The 18,063-nt window shown below is 44.1% G+C and overlaps 1 protein-coding gene across 1 annotated transcript in view; it reads left to right on the forward strand.

Moving 5' to 3' along the window:
- The window catches only part of LOC127584172 (zinc finger matrin-type protein 4-like), a 175,822-nt gene that overhangs the window by 115,763 nt on the left and 41,996 nt on the right, over positions 1 to 18,063 (forward strand). Inside the window, exon 5 of the mRNA XM_052040752.1 lies at positions 8,621 to 8,833. Within this exon, the coding sequence (XP_051896712.1) occupies positions 8,621 to 8,833 (213 nt within the window). The remainder of the gene's footprint in view (positions 1 to 8,620; positions 8,834 to 18,063) is intronic.

Genomic DNA, 18,063 nt, shown 5'->3' on the forward strand with positions numbered 1-18,063 from the left:
GCTCTATTGCCTGCCCCAAAGTGTAAACAAAATGAGTGTTAAATTTTGATTCAAAGCCAGTTTTACTCTGAAATATTCTACCTAATTGTGCGGGGCAAGCATTTTTACTCAGGGAGTGGTGGGTGCCTGGAGTGGGCTGCCAGGGGTGGTGGTGGAGGCAGATGTTAGGTAGACACATGACTATGGAGGGATACGGATCATGTACAGGCAGAAAAGATGTAGTTTAATTCGGCATCACGTTTGGCGCAGACATTGCCTGTTCCTGTGCTGTATTGTTCTATGTTCTATGTTGGTTGTTGGGTAGGGGTCTGGGGTTAAACCTGGAATCATTAAATTACTCACCCAAAGATCCACCGTTCTGAGATCAGACCCTGCGATACTAGCTGTAGAGTTTCATTTCATTTAATCAGCTAATCTGGAATTGCGACCTCAGTAACTGCAGTCACAAAGCTACTGGATCATGGTTAAAAGCCCATCTGGTTCACTGGTCTCCAGGGGAAATCTGCCGCCCATACCTTGGCCTATATGTGACTCCAGACCCACCAATGTGGATGACCCTTGCTGGTCTCCACACCATTGTATTGTTACTCCCACTGTTCGAGAACGTGACTCACCATTCCCTTCTCTAGGGCGGTAGATACCGGCCTAGTCAAGGATTCTCACATGAGAAAGAAAAATAACCACCTGCCAGATGTTGGCACAACTCCCAGCTCTTCAGGTTCGGAAAGAGGTTCTTTCCTTTCCAAATTGTGAAGGTGGCCAGATGTCACCCCATGAACATGTGCTCCTGTGCAGAGCAAAGATGTGCTGCATTTGCACTTTTGCTGCATTTACATGCACAGGGGCTCCCCGGGTTACGAATGACCCGACTTACGAAAATGAGACTTTATGCAAATTCTCCCGTACGTTTTTAAAGCATTCTTCAAGCCAGTAATAATAATATTAAAATGCTTCATGGTATTCATGAATTGCTGGATACAGTTATATATTCCATTAGTTTAATTATGGGTAGTGTTCAGATGATTACTCAATGAAATGAAAGAATTATAGCAAGTGTATGTGGAGCGATATGTGTGTAGCCATGCGGACAGTACTTGGGAACGGAACACCTATGTAACCTGGGGTATACATTCTCATACAGATGCAGGATATCCTGTCATTCTGCGTTTGTGCCTCTTCTGAGGCAGGTCTTTGTGATTCGGATCAAACCAGATCTGTTCAGTTACCATCACTCAATGAGTAATCACCTTAATTCCCTAACTCTGCATTTTCTGTTGAAAGTGGGAATCTGCCTTCCAACAGGAGTTAAGCAAAACTGTCAAGGCAATCCATATCATTCCTCCCCATTGTGTCAGCTCTGGATCTATGACTGGAGCTGCACACTGCAAATATTGGATGCTTTTACAACTGTGAGCTCAATTAAAGTATGGCACTGCACCAGCATAAAACTTTTAGTGATACCGTAGCACTTATATCCATGTGAATGTGGCTGTCAAAATTAAAAATAGCAAAGTAACCAAGCACCCTGCAAAGATAGCTGATATGGGAATGGAAAATGAAATGAGATTCTTTCCTGGGTTTGTATGGAGGAATAGCTGACCAGGTCAAACTTGCTGAAGCAAACATTTCCATCCCCATTCTGTTCTGTGGAAAAAAACATTCACCAAAAAGTATTCTGCATTAATTGTACACCGTCGCAGCAGAGTTGGCACTGAGATAACACAAGAAAAGACAGCAACTATTTTAACGTCTGTATATCGGTGTTGATACTTGGACTGGTTGAAAGGTATCTCCAGAGACCTTGTTACAGATAGACTGTCTGTGTGTGTGTGTGTGTTGCAGTACCTGGACTGTAATGAAAATGCTACCATTGTCCCCTGTCAGACTTGACGGGCCAGAAACCACTGTGGGCAGCCCAACATTTTTGTGTGCTACACGATAGAATCTTATCAAAAACATTCAGTACATACAAGTGTTCTGCTTTATTTTACAGTGTTTTTTTATTTGCTAGTTGTCACATGCTCATGTTTGATGTAAGTTATCGAAGTCGAAGTCGAGTTTATTGTCATATGCACAAGTCCATGTGTGCACAGGTGCAATGAAAAACTTACTTGCAGCAACATCACAGGCACATAGCATCAGATAAGCAGCATTCACAAGAAAAACATAAATTAAACATAAACTATACACAATTTTCACAAGAAAGAACCCAGTTAGAACAAAAAAGTATCCATTTTAGTGCAAAGTGATCAAAGTGGTCATAGTGCTGCTAAACTCTAGTGATTAGGGTTGTGCCGGTTGGTTCAAGAACTGAATGGTTGAAGGGAAGGAGCTGTTCCTGAACCTGGTGGTGTGGGACTTCAGGCTTCTGTCCCTCCTGCCCAATGGTAGCTTCGAAAAGATGACATGGCCCGGACACTGGGAATCTTTGATGATGGATGTTGCCTTCTTGAGGCAGCACCTCCTGTAGATACCACCAATGTTGGAGAGGGATGTGCCCATGATGTATTGGGGAGAGTCCACTACTCTCTGCAGCTTCTTACATTCCTGTGCATTTGAATTGCCGTACCGGACCATGATGCAACCATATAACTTATGCAAACTGCTTCTGTGTTTTACAAGGTCATTAGGGGTTCTTTCCTTCTTGGATTGTCCAGGAGTCCCTTCAGGACGCATCTCTGCAGATAACTCTGTCTTCAAATACCAATGAATTACTTATACATTGTTCAGGCAAGGCCAGCATTAATTGTCCATCCCACACAGCTCTTGAGAAGCTGGGGGAGAGACACTTCCTCGAATTGCTGTAGTGCTCCTGATGTAGGTGCTCCCATGGTGCTGTTGGGGAGGAAGTTCCAGAACATAGCCCCAGCAATGATGAAGGGCTGGTGATATAATTCCACATTAGGATGGTGTGCGACTTGGAGGGGAACCTGCAGGTGGTGGTGCTCCCCTGCGCCTGGTGCCCTTGACCTTGGCGACAGAAATGGGTAACTGCGGTGGGTTTTGTGGGTGGTACAGAGCACAGCTACTGGAGAGAAGGAATGTTGTGAATGATATTGGGGTACCAACCAACCAGGCAGCTTCATTCTGGACATAGCCAAGTTTCTCGAGTGTTGCCAGGGCATTCATTCAGAGAATTGGAGAGTGTTCCATCACAAACAAGCCTCAATGGTGAAGAGGCTTTGGGGTGTCAGGAGATGAGTCACTCACCGCAGGGTACCCATCCTCTGACCTACTGTCGTAGTCAAGAATTTGTGTATTGGTATTGGTTTATTACTGTCACTTGTACCGAGGTACAGTGAAAAACTTGTCTTGCGTACCGATCGTACAGGTCAATTCATTACACAGTGCAGTTACATTGAGTTAGTACAGGGTGCGTTGAGGTAGTACAGGTAAAAACAATAACAGTACAGAGTAAAGTCTCACAGCTACAGTGAAGTGCATTGCAGGTAAACAATAAGGTGCAAGGACACAACAAGGTAGGTTGCGAGGTCAAGAGTCCATCTCATCGTATAGGGGAACCATTCAATAGTTCTTATCACAGTGGGATAGAAGCTGTCCTTGAGCCTGGTGGTACGTGCTCTCAGGCTCCTGTATCTTCTGCCTAATGGGAGAGGGGAGAAGAGAGAATGACCCGGGTGGGTGGGGTCTTTGATATGCTGGCTGCTTCACCAAGGCAGCGAGAGGTACAGACAGAGTTCATGGAGGGGAGGCTGGTTTCTCAACTCTCTGCAGTTTCTTGCGGTCCTGGGCAGAGCAGTTGCCATACCAAGCCGTGATATATCTAGACAGGATGTGGCTGGTCCAGTTGAGTCTCTGGTGACTGTTAATTCCCAAGATATTGATGGTGGGGACCTCAGTAATGGTAATACCACCAGAAGTCAGGGAAGGTGGTTCGACTCATTCTTGTTGGAGACCACAGATCGAACTGGCCATGGAGACAAATTCCAGGGGGTCAGATCTTGCTGTCCACTACAAGTACCAGTGCCCCTGTGGAGGTAATCCCCCAGCTCCCGGGTCTGGGGGGTGAGGTGGGAACAGAACTGTGGCTGTAGTGAAAGTTCACAGCTGGAACTGGAGACACAAGAGACTGCACACGCTGGAATCTGGAGCAACAACGTCAGACAATCTGCTGAAGGAACTCAGCAGGTCGAGCAGCGTCTGTCAGGGGAAAGGGATCGTCAACGTTTTGGGTCGAAACTCTGCATCAGGACTAGAGGATAAGTGATGTAGTAACAAGTCTTGGTTTGAATGTGGTCGAAGAGCTGGAGGGCAGTAGAAACCTCAGAGCTCCCGTGATGTTCTGATGCGGCTTTCGACCCGAAATGTTAACAATCCTTTCCCCCAACAGATGCTGCTCGACCCACTGAGTTCCTCCAGCAGATTGTTTGTTGTTCCTGCTGAAACTGATGCCCAAGTCCAGAGGTTTGACTGGAGGCAGGGTCAGGAGTAGCTTCCTGCTCAGTTCTGGCTGCTCAGATGTTGAATGGGGGTCAGTCACTGGTGCAGGTTCACCATGTGATCTGACTGTTACATCTGACACGGTGAGTCATGTGATGACACATCCTGGAATAGAGCCAATCACAGCAGCTGACAGTAATGGCTGAGCAGGCATTAACTAGAAGGTCCAACCTACTTCATTCGTGGCTAAAGGGGTCTCCACCCAACCTGGTCTCTACCCAGGCAGGACACAGTGTCCAGCTGCTTCCACTCGGTGTTGCTTACTGATTGAGTTGGACTTTCTAGTTAATGCCTGCTCCCCTTTTACTATTGACTGCTCTGATTGGCTCTGCTCCCAGATCTGTCATCACATGGGCAGACACAGTAGTGTCGCGGTTAGCGTAACGCTATTACAGCACCAGCAACCCGGGTTCAATTCCCGCTGCTGTCTGTAAGGAGTTTGTATGTTCTCCCCGTGTCTGCGTAGGTTTCCTCTGGGTGCTCTGGTTTCCTCCCACATTCCAAAGACGTATGGGTTAGGAAGCTGTGGGCATGCTATGTTGGCGCCGGAAGCGTGGCGACACTTGCGGGCTGCCCCCAGGACACTCTACGCAAAAGATGCATTTCACTGTGTGTTTCAATGTACATGTGACTAATAAAGATATCTTCTCTTATCTTATCTTACATGATGTGTCACATGATGAAACTACAGCAGTGGCTGACGCTCCCATTCCATATCCGAGTAGCTGGAGCTGAGCCAGGAGATAGTCCCTGTCCCCAGTGCCACTGTCCAATCCTTCCTCACCTATTCCAGTCTAACCCCAGCCACATCCGCTCGGCATGGTCCTCCACAGCACAGCCCCGTTCCACAGCCTGTGGCCCCACTGACTTGCTCCACCAGCCCTGTAATGCTTGTTTAAGCATGCACAGTGGGCTTGGGCCCCATTTGAGGCAAGTTGTCACTACATTGGAGCCTCACAGAAAATTCCGTAGTGTGACTTTGAAGTACCATTCCAGACGCTTGCAAAGTCGAGTCCTTCTCTCCCCCAACCCCCCCATTCTAACTTGCTTTTCCTGTTAAAGGCACCATTACATCGCAGCCACACAGAGGCACAGCCTGCAGTCCCATCAAACCCCGTTCACTCCTCCTCAGCATCTTCATCAACCCACCCAAGTCATTATCATCCCCAGAAAGTCATGGAATGCATCAGTACAGCAGGGAACCTCTGACTCAATGCTGCCCCCATCTGGTTATCAAAAGCACCACCTAATTATCCCCACAGTCGTCGAAGCCCAAAAATTTCAACCCGAACAAATTTGTATCCAAGTCCCTTGTGGACATCGTTATTATACCTTCTTCCACCACCCTCTATGGATAACAAAGACCTGCTGTCTGTGTTCTTTTGTTGATTTGTGTTTTCTCTCCACCAATCTTGGAGCAGTTTCTCCACATTCAGTATGAAACCACTTCATGATTTTGACGACCTCTACGCAGTCTGCTCTTGACTTTGCCACCTTCATTGTTTGATTTTTATTTCTCACAATAATAACATTGCTCATTTGTGGTTTCAATTCTATTTTGCTGAAATTTTCTCCGAGGACTCATTGCAATAATTTTACCAAGGTATAAATTCATGGCCAGCATTCACTGGCATCAGTGACCTACAAATCTCACTGAACAATAGGTGCCATCCATTTCTCGAGCTTTATTTCTTTTGCAGTGTTGTGGCCTGTCTTTTACCAATGTTTCATTTACTTTAAAGACACTAATTCCATTTGGATTACCATTAAAATAATATAGTGTAGCGGTTAGCGTAACACTATTACAGCGCCAACGACACGGGTTCAATTCCAGCCGCTGTATGTAAGGAGTTTGTACCTTCTCCCCGTGTCTGTGTGGGTTTCCTCCGGGTGCTCTGGTTCCCTCTCACATTCCAAAGACGTACGGGTTAGGAAGTTGTGGGCGTGCTATGTTGGTGCCGGAAGCGTGGCAACACTTTGCGGGCTGCCCCCAGAACACTCCACGCAAAAGATGCATTTCACTGTGTTTCAATGCACATACGACTAATAAAGAAATCTTATATCTTTCCTTGAGAATACTTGAAAAGTTTGTCATTTTGTTACTAATTCAGCTTCTCCTCAGATTGCCTCCATGTCAGGGTTTTCACTTCTCCTCTGCCTGTTTTACCAATATCACTGAAAGTATTTCTTGCAGGTATGTTTTGTATCCTCAGCCTATCTTTTCCCCAAAACTCAACTTTGATCACCTTCTTTAACATACAGGATATTGGGTGTACCACAGGCTGATTTAATTTTTAACTTATTCACAGGATGTGGGTGTTACTGGCAAAGCCAACGTTTATTATCCTTGATGAGCTTTCTTGACCTCCTGCAGTTCTCCTGCAGTACTCCCACCATGTTGGGGGAGGAGTTCCAGGACGTAGACCCGTGATGACGAAGCAATGGGGAAGGGGAACTTGCAGCTGGGGTTGGTAAAAGGTCTAGCTTATGATATTGCATTCTGCCACCAGATAAATGAACTATTTCCACCCCCCCGTGCCCTTAACAGAAAGGGTTAACTCAGTCCTGGTTCTTGAACGCTATATGGTGATGTTCACTCTGTTCCTCAGTCTGATGAGATTCTACAAGTGTCTGGTTAATGTCATTGGAGTCCCTGGATAAAGCATCCACTCCTAATCCTCCCAGCATTTGTATAGGCTCTCCTAACGGTGGATGTCTCACCTCTTTTGGCCAGCGGATGGTGAGTGCTCACTCATGCCTTTCAGCTGCTTTCCATCCAGCCTTCTCTCTTGCTCACGTCTTGCATCCCACTTTTCCTTTTGGTTGGGATAGAACCCATCTCTCATCATAGCTTTTTACACAAGCCAAAACTTATAAAAATGTTCATATTTCCAGTGGGGATGTGTTAATGTAAAGTGATTTCTGAACCATCCGACTTGCAATGGCCATCTCCATTCATCTTTTTCTATAAAACGTACAGTAAAGCTCCTGATCTGTCAATCCACCTCGTCAAGGCCCTTGCAGCTTATCGTCTGCTTGCACCGCACTTTCTCTGTAACTGCAACACTCTGTTCTGCATTCTGTCTTGTTTTCCTTTTGTGCTTCCTTGATGTACTTATGTACGGCATGATCTGTCTGGATGGCACGCAAAACAAAAGTTTCTCACTGTATCTCGGTACATGTGACAATAATAAACCAATCACCAAGTGCTATCTGACCATTTGGAAATTCCAATGGTTTGGCTTCCAGCTCACCAGGTGATGTATCTGTGCTGCACTGGGCCCCTAGTTCCTGTAGTCCCTTCCTCTTATCAGGGCCCCGGTTCCTAAGTGCCTTTTCCATTTTCTGGGACCACAACTCCCGAGCTCCATTTCTACTCGCCAGAGCCCCATTTCCCACACTTCCTTTAAGCTCGCCTCGTTCACTGGAAAAATTACCCTAATAAGTGAATTCAAACTGCGTTGGGATTTTAATAGAAACAACATCCAATAGTCCGGAAAATCAGCCAGTCCGGCACCACCTAAGTCCTGAACATGCCAGATTATCAAAGCTTTACTGTACATGAACAGTGAATGCTTATTACAACTTATCGGGCCCTTAGTGAATACAGCTAAATGAGCTTTAATGAGTGCTGCAAACCAGTACTCTAAGATCCAGGACTATCTGCAAAGAACATGCTAAAACTAGGTGCAGCCACTGCTAGTGTGCTTTGGAGAGGGACCACGTTTAAGGACCCACCTGTCATTGAGCATAAACTATTTGAAGTCTGAGTCGATGAAATTTTTACCTTAAGGTTGTAAATGAATGATAACTGTTGATGTGCAAATAAAATAAAATGATTTGTGATGAAAATGTTGACTTGGAAGTCCTTCTGAATTTTTTATTAGTATAGGATATGTTGTAATATAAAAATCAGCAATGTTTTACTGATAGAAATGATGAAATGAGAATTGAAAAAAATTCCTTGGCAAACATTATAAATCCCACATGAGATCTGTCAAACAAAACTGAATGTATGCACCCACCAGAGAGTACAATTAATATAATGTTTAATTCAATGTCTGATTGATAGAAATGTGCATCTATTGAGTTGTCAATCATACTCTGCAACACAAGGGACATCTTTCCCCTCTTAATTCCTTTCTTTCCCTTCTTGCAGAACCAAAGCAGATTCCCTCAAGTCGCAGTTCAATAACAAACCCACCAAGACAGAGGAGAGACTCGGGCAGGTTCTGTCAGCTCTGCAATGCTTGGTTTAATAACCCGATGATGGCTCAACAACACTACGATGGTAAAAAACACAAGAAAAATGCAGCGCGAGCGGATTTATTAGAACAGCTTGGTCAGACACTGGACCCTGAGGCACTCAGAGGTAAAGCTTTGAGAGAAGCTCTCATAAAATTCAAGGTCATGACATTTCATCTCTGTTGTCAGCATTGCAATATCCTATGGGCAGGGGACCCACGGAAGGAATTAACAATGTGATCACAGAAGTACAAGTCGCAATCACACAAGCTATCAGGTCCTAGCTTCAGTATTGACTGCCAGATCCCAACTCCTGACCTAAGCCTAAGAGAACCCATTATGAGGATTGGGTTTAGGTCACTCAGGTGTACAGTTTGCTTACATGAACATTTCAACATTTAATTTTGGAATGCCTTTGACAGAATGTCAGTAAGTTGTCTGCTAATCTTCCTGACTCAGTGAGATCATGGAAGAAAAAGGTACTCTACGGCAAACATTTTCTTGAGCTCGCTTTACCCTACCTCCAGCCAGATATCCCTGCCTACGTCTTCCATTCCCCAAGGTTTAGTCGGTTATTCAACCTTTTCACTTGTAACCGTCATTCTCTGGCTTACTTCATTCCTTGTTTCCAACGAACACTTCTTTGTTCAATATAAAACTCTACTCCCCTATTTTCACCCTTCTTTCTGGAGCTCAGCATCCACATCTTTCCCTTCCTCCCAAAAACATGGTGATGAGGTGAGCAGTAGTCTGCACTAGCAAGGTGCACTTGGTACACAAATTGTAAAATCCATGACCTACTGAAAACAAAAGGGTTCATTTTCAAATTAGATCCAGTTTCAGTGCATTAGCCCATTAGACAAAATCCAACAATCAAAGTTCTAATTGAAGTAACCATCCTAAATAATAGCTTTTAGTTTCTTGTAATTCAGATATTCATAACATAATGAAAAATATTATCAGATCCATTTGGATGTATTAAAATAATTGATAGCCTCATTTCATTCTGTTATGAATTCTTTGCTTTTTATCTTTTTCCATTTGTTACATTATCTTCTACTTCCATTCAGTGATTTTTAATAAAGCTGATGTCATTTTTAGATTTTGTCAATTTAGTGCAATGTGCTTTATTTTAATTCATTTTCAACTTCTGCAGATAAATTTTAATTTCAGCCAGAAAATGCCTTTTCTCATTTTCATTGTTTTTGGCGCAGCTTTAATTTTCTGTTTAAATTTAACATGGAACATTTCCCCTGCTTTTATTATTAACACAGTTTTAGTTCATTAATCTCATTTTATTCCATCCCTTTTGGTTTACTCTCTTGGTGTGTTTGAACCTTTTGTTTATTTTTTCCCATTGGCAAAAACATTCGGAAGGCTTACAAATCAAAATTCTTCCACTCCTTTGAGTTTACCTTAGAATTCTTTACTCAGTAAGGTTTCAATTTAAATAATTATTTAAAACTGCCTTAGATACCTCAGCCTTATCTCCACTGTGTGCAAAATTAGATGCCTGTACATCTGAAACACCTTACCTATTATTATAGTCATTCCTACCTGACAGAGAGGGTACAGCAGGCAGTTCTGCTGCCTCACAGTTCAAGCGACCTGGGTTTAGTCATGATCTCCAGTGTTGTCTGTGTGGAGTCCTAGAGTTATATAGCATGGAAGCAGGCCCTTTGGCCCAACTTGTCCATGCCGACCAATGTGTGCTGACCTGAACTAGTCCCATTTGCCTGCATTTGGCCCATATCCCTCAAAACCTTTCCTATCCATGAACCAGTCCAAATGTCGTTCCATCTCTACTGCTTCGGCTGGCAGCTTGTTCCATCATCCTCTGTGTGAAAAAGTTGCCCCTCAGGTCCCGCCCTTAAACTTTTGCCCTCTCACCTTAAACCTAGTTTTTCACGCTCTCCCTTAAGGATGCTATGCAGTAATTCCGTGACTTCCAGGATGCTGGCATCAGGAAAGCAATGTGTCTTCCTGGAATCCCATGACTGTTTGGGTTTCCACCAAAGCTCCACCTCCTCCCACATGCCAAAGGTGTCTGGGTTGATAGGTTAATTGGTTCCAGTAAATTACCCCTAGTGTTGGTGGCTGGTGAGAGAATTATGGGCAGTTGATTGGCATGTTGGAGAGAATAATTGGGGGGATGGGATTACTCTGAGAGGTGATGTAAACTCCATGGTCTGATGGGCTAACTTACATATCAGGCGAAATATGAGAAATTCTTTTTGCAGAGGTGGTCTATCTATTAATACGATCTTCGGGATAAGTCAAAGGTTAGGGTGATGCTGGGGGAGGGACCTCGCTACATAAACAACAGTAGCATTCTTCTGCTATCGGTAATCCAGAGGCTTTGACAAGATGATCGGAATTCAGATCTCACCATGGCAACCAGGAAATTCAAGTTCAGTTACTTAAAGAAAAAATAGCCCCACTAATGGTCACCATATTACTGGGAATAAAAACACAGCAGGTTAATGGAAGGAAATCTTCCCTCCTTAATCTGGCCTGTAGGTGACTCCAGGCCAACCAGTGTTACTGATGTTTAACTAAGCGACGCAGTGACCAAGGGCACCAGGGGACGGGCAATAAATGCTAGTCTTCCCAGGAACACCCACACCCATAAATAAATTAAGAAAACACATTTGGGAGAAAAAAAATCCAGAAACTGCAGGTGCCCAATGCAGTGATGAAGGACCCCATGTTATCCCAATTTAAGTTCCCACTCCTGCCTGCTGCAAAGTCACACAGTGCCACGGATCAATTCTGTTAAACCGTGTTTATTAGCAGTATACTGTAAGGGAGAATTCTCCTCTAACACTCATTCAGAGTCTTTATCAGAGGTCTCCACAATACAAAGGGGCAGACATTAATTTATACAGTCCTTGTCACACACTTAAACAATGAGGCTGCACCAGTTTCGATCGGGGCGCCTAAGATACAAAGACAAACATCACACTCATTGTTTAAGACAAACATCACACTCATTGTTTAGTATAATTGGTTTACAATCAAGTCCTGGACACAGTAATTACCACCTGGTCTTGAGTCAGGGGCTTTGTGTGTGGTATTTTTTTCATTAGTTATATGTACGGTCACAATTTCTTAACCCTTTACTTCCTCACCCAGACCCGGAACTTTAATTGTTCCTCTTTCCACCGAGAGGTACAAGCGACTGCAGATACTGGAATCTGGAGTAACAGGCTGCTGGTGGATCTCAGCAGGGCAGGCAGCACCTATAGAAGGAAATGGACAGTCGACATTTCGGGTCGAGACCCTTCATCTGGACTGAAAGATAGAGGGGAGGTAGCCAGTGTAAAGAAATGAGGGGAAGGGGTTAGATAAGAGCTGGCAAGCGATAGGTGGATCCGGGCGAGGAGGAGTGATGGGCAGATCGGAGGGATAGGAGGGAAGAGTGGGCATAGTGACAGAGACTGCAAGGTGAAAGGTGGAGGTGACAAAGGGCTGCAGGTGGTGCTATCTGGTACAAAAGGGTGGAGCATGGAACCAGATGAAGGGTCTTGACCTGAAATGTCGACTGTCCATCTCTCTCCAAAGGTGTCTCCCTACTCGCTGACTTCCTCCAGCACTGTGTTTGCTTCACTTTCTACAGATGTTGCCTGAGCTGCTGAGAGTGTCCAGAATTTTCTGCTTTTATTTCACATTTGGAAAGAAATTCGTCAGAAATCACGATCCTATATAGGAGTTTAATCAAAGTCAATTATTTTTATATAATCTATGCATGATATGTGGCCTATGAATAGAAATTGGGAGATACTAGTGTGTCTGTTTTGTCCACATCCCAGAGATGAGAAATATCACGGGACGTGCCATTTGAAATGTATTATGCCTGGGCAAACAAGTCCTGACTGCAAAGCAAGGAGAAATCATTTAACACACTTATTTACTTTGCCTTGAGAAAAGATAAAATTGAAGGTAAAAGCTTCTTTGGTATATGCAAGAGGGCTGACCCAGAGTCTCAGAGGAGTTCTGAAAACTATCTCTAATTTGGTAAGTTTGTTCCGATGTTACAGACATTCCTTTGATTTGCTTTATCAAAGGGCTGTAGCTCATAAGGAATAAGAAAGAGATACGAGGTCATGATCTGACAGCGGCTGAATTCTATCATTAAAATTATTTTTGTTCATTATTATTGGTGCATCAAGGTAGTAAAAAGAAAAAGCATAATGCAGAATATAGTGTTGCACTTACAGAGAAAGTGCAGTGCAGGTTTAGAGGCTGGAGCCTTCTATGGTAATGGAGAGCATTTGGTTTGGTTTGGTTTGGTTTGGTGCTGGACACTGCAAATGTTAATTTGCTAAATTAACGATCACTTTAAACCCCAAATAAGTGACACACTTCAGACATTTTTATCCAAAAACAACAGAACAAGTTACTCGCGTTGTTGCTGAAATAGGTTTCCCGGTGACTTTTTCCCTTACTAACATTATATCAATGTGTTTGCGTTGCAGTTCTGAATGGCTAGGTTTAAAATTCACAGTTCAGCCGATCCAGTTTATGCCACATCACGGAGCAATCCCATTCCACACTAATTCCTGCCACATTCCCATCAACTCTGCACAGGATCTACCATTCGCCTAGGGGCAATTTCCAGCACACAATTAATCTTCTGACCCGCACGGCTTTAGGTGTGGGAGGAAACCAGACCACCCAGGGAAATCCCACGTGGTCACAGGGAAAACGTGCAGGCTCCACACAGACAGCACCGGAGGTCAGGATTGAAGCCAGGTCAAAGGCAAAGTTGAGTTTATTGTCATCTGCACAAGTCCATGTATGCACAGGTGCAATGTAAAACTTACTTGCAGCAGCATCACAGGCACATAGCATCAGAGACACAACATTCACAAGAAAAACATAGATTAAGCATTAATTATGAACAATTTTTATGAAAATGAATGCAATTAGAACAGAAAAAATGTCCATTTTAGTGCAAAATGGTCATAGCGTCACTAAACTCTCGTGATTAGGGTTGTGCCGGTTAGTTCAAGAACCAAATGGTTGAAGGGAAGTAACTGTTCTTGAACCTGGTGGTTTGGGACTTAAGGCTTCTGTACCTCCTGCCCGATGGTAGCTGCGAGAAGATGGCATGGCCTGGATGGTGGGGATCTTTGACGATAGATGTTGACTTCTTGATGCAGCCCCTCCTGTAGATACTACTGATGGTGGGGAGGGATGTGCCCGTGATGTATTGGGCAGAGTCCACTACTCTCTGCAGCTTCTTACGATCCTGCGCATTAAATTACTGTACCAGCCCATAATGCAACCAGTCAGGATACTTTCAACAGTACATCAGTTGAAGTTTGGTAGATTATTCGGTGACAAGCCGAACCTCCTAAGAAAGTAAAGACACGGGCGCACCTTCCTTGCGATCACTGCAGCTGGGAGTCAGCAGATCTAGCTGCACCACCCAGTTGTGTTAACCGAGCTGCAGAGTGTTTGGGATGTTTGATTAACGCGTGACAAAATCCCTGTATAACACCACTGATGGAACACTGACGTGACAACAATGGAGGCAGTGTCACTCTTGCTGACACTACTTCGTAGCACGTTTCATGTTACCAGTGAAATAGTAATTCCCAGTATTCACAGCAGGTAATGTTAAAAGTGAAGCTTTAGTCCAGACAATGATTGACACTGCATTTATGAGAGGCTGTTGCAGCTGACAATCTATTGGAGACATTGGAAATAACTTTTACCGTGAAAGATAAACAGACATGTGGCTTCTTTCTACATGTAAGAAACTCAAAAGAAAATCTAAAAATCCTCATAAACATCAAATGATTGGCATTAGTGAAATAACAAAAGAAGATTGAACAGGTGAGAAGCTGGTAACACTTGGAGGAACCATGGTCTTTAGGATGTGTTTATGGACATTGAAATTTCATGCGATCATTAAATGACAAACGGACTTGGTAAGTGGGCAGAACTGTTTCAGAAGGAGTTCAGGAAAAGTTGCTGTGTTTGGACTGAAAATAGGTAGGTTGGGGCACTTTCTAAATAAGGGACAGGCAGGATTGTTGGACATCAACATATCATAGAGCCATTGAGACATATAGAATGGAAACAGGCCCTTGGGCACAACTGGTCAATGCCAACCAAGATTCCCATCTAAGCTAGTCCCATTTGCCCATGTTTGGCCCATATCCCTCTAAACCTTTCCTATCTATATACCTATCCAAGTACCTTTTAAATGTTATTAATGTACCTGCCTCAACCATTTTCTCAGGCAGCTCATTCCATTTACTGACCATCCTCTGGATGAAAATGTTGCCCCTCACATTGCGATTAAACCTCTCCCCTCTCACCTTAAACCTATGCCCTCTAGTTCTTGATTCCCCAACACTGGGGAATTCACCATCGATGAAAAAGTAATGAATCTGTCACAAAGAATAATAAGTTACAGGAAATGCTGGAAGTATTCAGCGGGTCAGGCAGCTTCTGTGATGCTAGAAAGTGTTCAGGTCAATGAAGACAATGAGAACTGATGGTAGATCCCCGACTCAACTGATAAGATATTTTCTTCCTCCACTTATGCTGCTGAAAGGTACAAGCATTTAATTTAATTTTTTAAGTATTCACTAAATTTTATTAAATAAAAAGTCACAGCAGTTAATGGAAAGCTTTTATAACTGAAGCAACAAACAATCTGCTGGAGGAGTTCAGCTGGTCGAGCAGCATCTGTGGGGGTGGAAGGAATTGTCGACATTTGGGATTAAAACCCTGCATCCGGACACACAGACCTTGCTCAACCATCGAGTTCCTCCAGATTGTTTGTTGAATTAGAATCAGAATCAGGTTTATTATCATGGACTTATACGTCATGAAATTTGTTGTTTTGCGGCAGCAGTACATCTGTAGAAATTTGCAACGGATTTTGGTGACGTACCAAATCTCCTCAAACTCCTAATGAAGTAGAGCCGGTGGTGTGCCTTCTTCGTTATTGCATCAATGTGTTGGGCCCAGGATAGATCCTTGATAGACACCCAAAAATTTGCTCACCCTTTCCACCGCTAACCCCTTAATGAGGACTGGTGCGTGTTCTCCCGACTTCCCCTTCCTTAAGTGCTCCAGATTCCAGCATCTACTGTCTCTTGTTTCTCCCCTTTATAACTGAGGTGGATGGAGGAGGGGAGGTCGGGGGCACAGAACATAAAGATGAGTTAGCTGTACAAACCCTCCTAGTTAGACCACAACTGGAGTACCGTGCATGAAAGGATATATTAGCCTTGGAAGGAGTGGAGCACAGCTTCACCCCAAGGCTCCAAACATGAGACACTGAGGAGAGATTATACGTCGCCTAACAAACAAATGTAATCATCTGTTTGAGGTTTTTAGGATAGAGGGAACTTATTTCACCTTTGGGAGAGAGTTAGAAGTGAAAAGGATAAATAACAAAATTTGGGAAAGAATTGGGAAACATTTCTTACTGCAATGGGTGAGAGGAGAGAGGAATCCTCTGCCACAGAATGCTGTACGTGCACACTCAATTAATAGTTTAAACTAGTGACCGGGAGCATTAAGGCATGGATGCTTGTCCTCCATTGTGTGCCAGCCACGTGATATAGTGCTGAACGCACATTGAATAATTGAATTGCACAAATTATAGCCCCAGGGAGCATAGCAGGTGCATAGAGAGAAGGTGAATGGAGAGAGGGTACAGGTGAATGGAGAGGGGGTAAAGGTGAATGGTACAGGTCATTGGAGAGGGTGCAGGTGAATGGAGAGGGGGTACGGGTGGACGGAGAGGGTATAGGTGAATGGTGCAGATGATTGGAGAGGGTACAGGTGAATGGAGAGAGGGTACAGGTGATTGAAGAGGATACAGGTGAATGGGGGGAGGGTACGTGAATTGAGAGGGTATAGGTGAATGGAGAGAGGTTACAAGTGAATGGAGAGGGTACAGGTGAATGGTACAGGTAATTGGAGAGGGTACAGTGATAAGGAGAGGGTATATGAATGGAAAGAGAGTACGTGAATAGAGAGAGGGTACAGGTGATTGGAGAGGGTGCAGGTGAATGGAGAGAAGGTACAGGTGGATGGAGAGGGTACAGGTGAATGGTGCAGATGATTGGAGAGGGTGCAGGTGAATGGAGAGAGAGTGCAGGCGCACAGAGGGAGTGTATAGCCATGCCGTTGAATGGCTAGAGGGGCTGAATGGCCAACATTTGTCCTTTCGACAAGTTTTGGATGAGCTGCTTGGTGCATTTCACAGGACCTGACATGTTTCGGGAGCAGAAAGGGCAGCAGTTATATTTTTAGCAGTACAAGCACATCCAAGCTGCTGCTGACTCTCTGCTTGTGTTCGTCCAACTCTGTTGGAAATCTCACGACTGACTCAGCTTCAGCAACAATCATGCAGGTCACTCGCTAATAACCCTACACCTAAAAATAATTTCAATGTGGTTTGAGCTCATCCTAAGTTTGTGCTCCCTTCTTCTGGGAACAACGTGCAGTATTTTCTATCTCTGTAGATGAATAAAAATAGTCCAATTTTTTAATATGCCAGACATTGATCTTAAACAACTGCCCTGTTTCTTTTGCCTCCCTGTTCGTTGACCACTTGAACCTTTGTCGACCCCACTTTGATCATCAGCCTTCCTTGCTACCTGCCAGAAGCTGGGCCTGGTAGAACTTATGTGCCAATAAGTAAGTTTAAAAATTCAGACCTGACAAGAATGGTGTGAATCACCACCTGCAGTCCGACTTCAGTTAAAGTCAGATGTTGGATTTGGGTGGGGTGTTAAGGGGAGTTGGTACTTTCCGAGTCAGTGCCTTGGGAAAGCAGAATTTATTAAAATAACACAATAGGAAGCTCGTTGTACTGGAAAGCACAGGGCCATGAGATAACTGTAATCATGAGCTATAACACACACATACAGTGCTGTAGATATTCACTCATGTAGTCTGCATGCATTATGTGTTTTACGATTGATTTGAAATAAGGAATCGACTGGGGAATACATTGGCACCTCCAGGCGTGGCCTGACGTGGAGACTCTGCCTGCGTGGCACACCTCTGGGCTGGTAGCAATGGCAGCAACCAACATGCAGTGTGCATCTGACGTCGCTGCTGTGAGGTTAGTGCATGAATTGGCCCTGACGGCACTGAAAGAGGAGACCAAAAATAACAAAGAACTGCAGATGCTGGAAATCTGAAATAAAAACAGGAAATGCTAGAAACACTCAGCAGTTCAAGCAGCGTCTGTGGAGAGAGAAACAGTTCACGTTTCAGGACCTGGATCTGAAACATTAATTCAGTTTCTCTTCCCATGGCTGCTGCCTGACCTGCTGAGTGTTTCCAGTATTTTCTGGTTTTTTTTTAGGGAAGAGG

The sequence above is a fragment of the Pristis pectinata genome, chromosome 29, assembly GCF_009764475.1.
Source record: "Pristis pectinata isolate sPriPec2 chromosome 29, sPriPec2.1.pri, whole genome shotgun sequence".
Lineage (NCBI taxonomy): Eukaryota > Metazoa > Chordata > Chondrichthyes > Rhinopristiformes > Pristidae > Pristis > Pristis pectinata.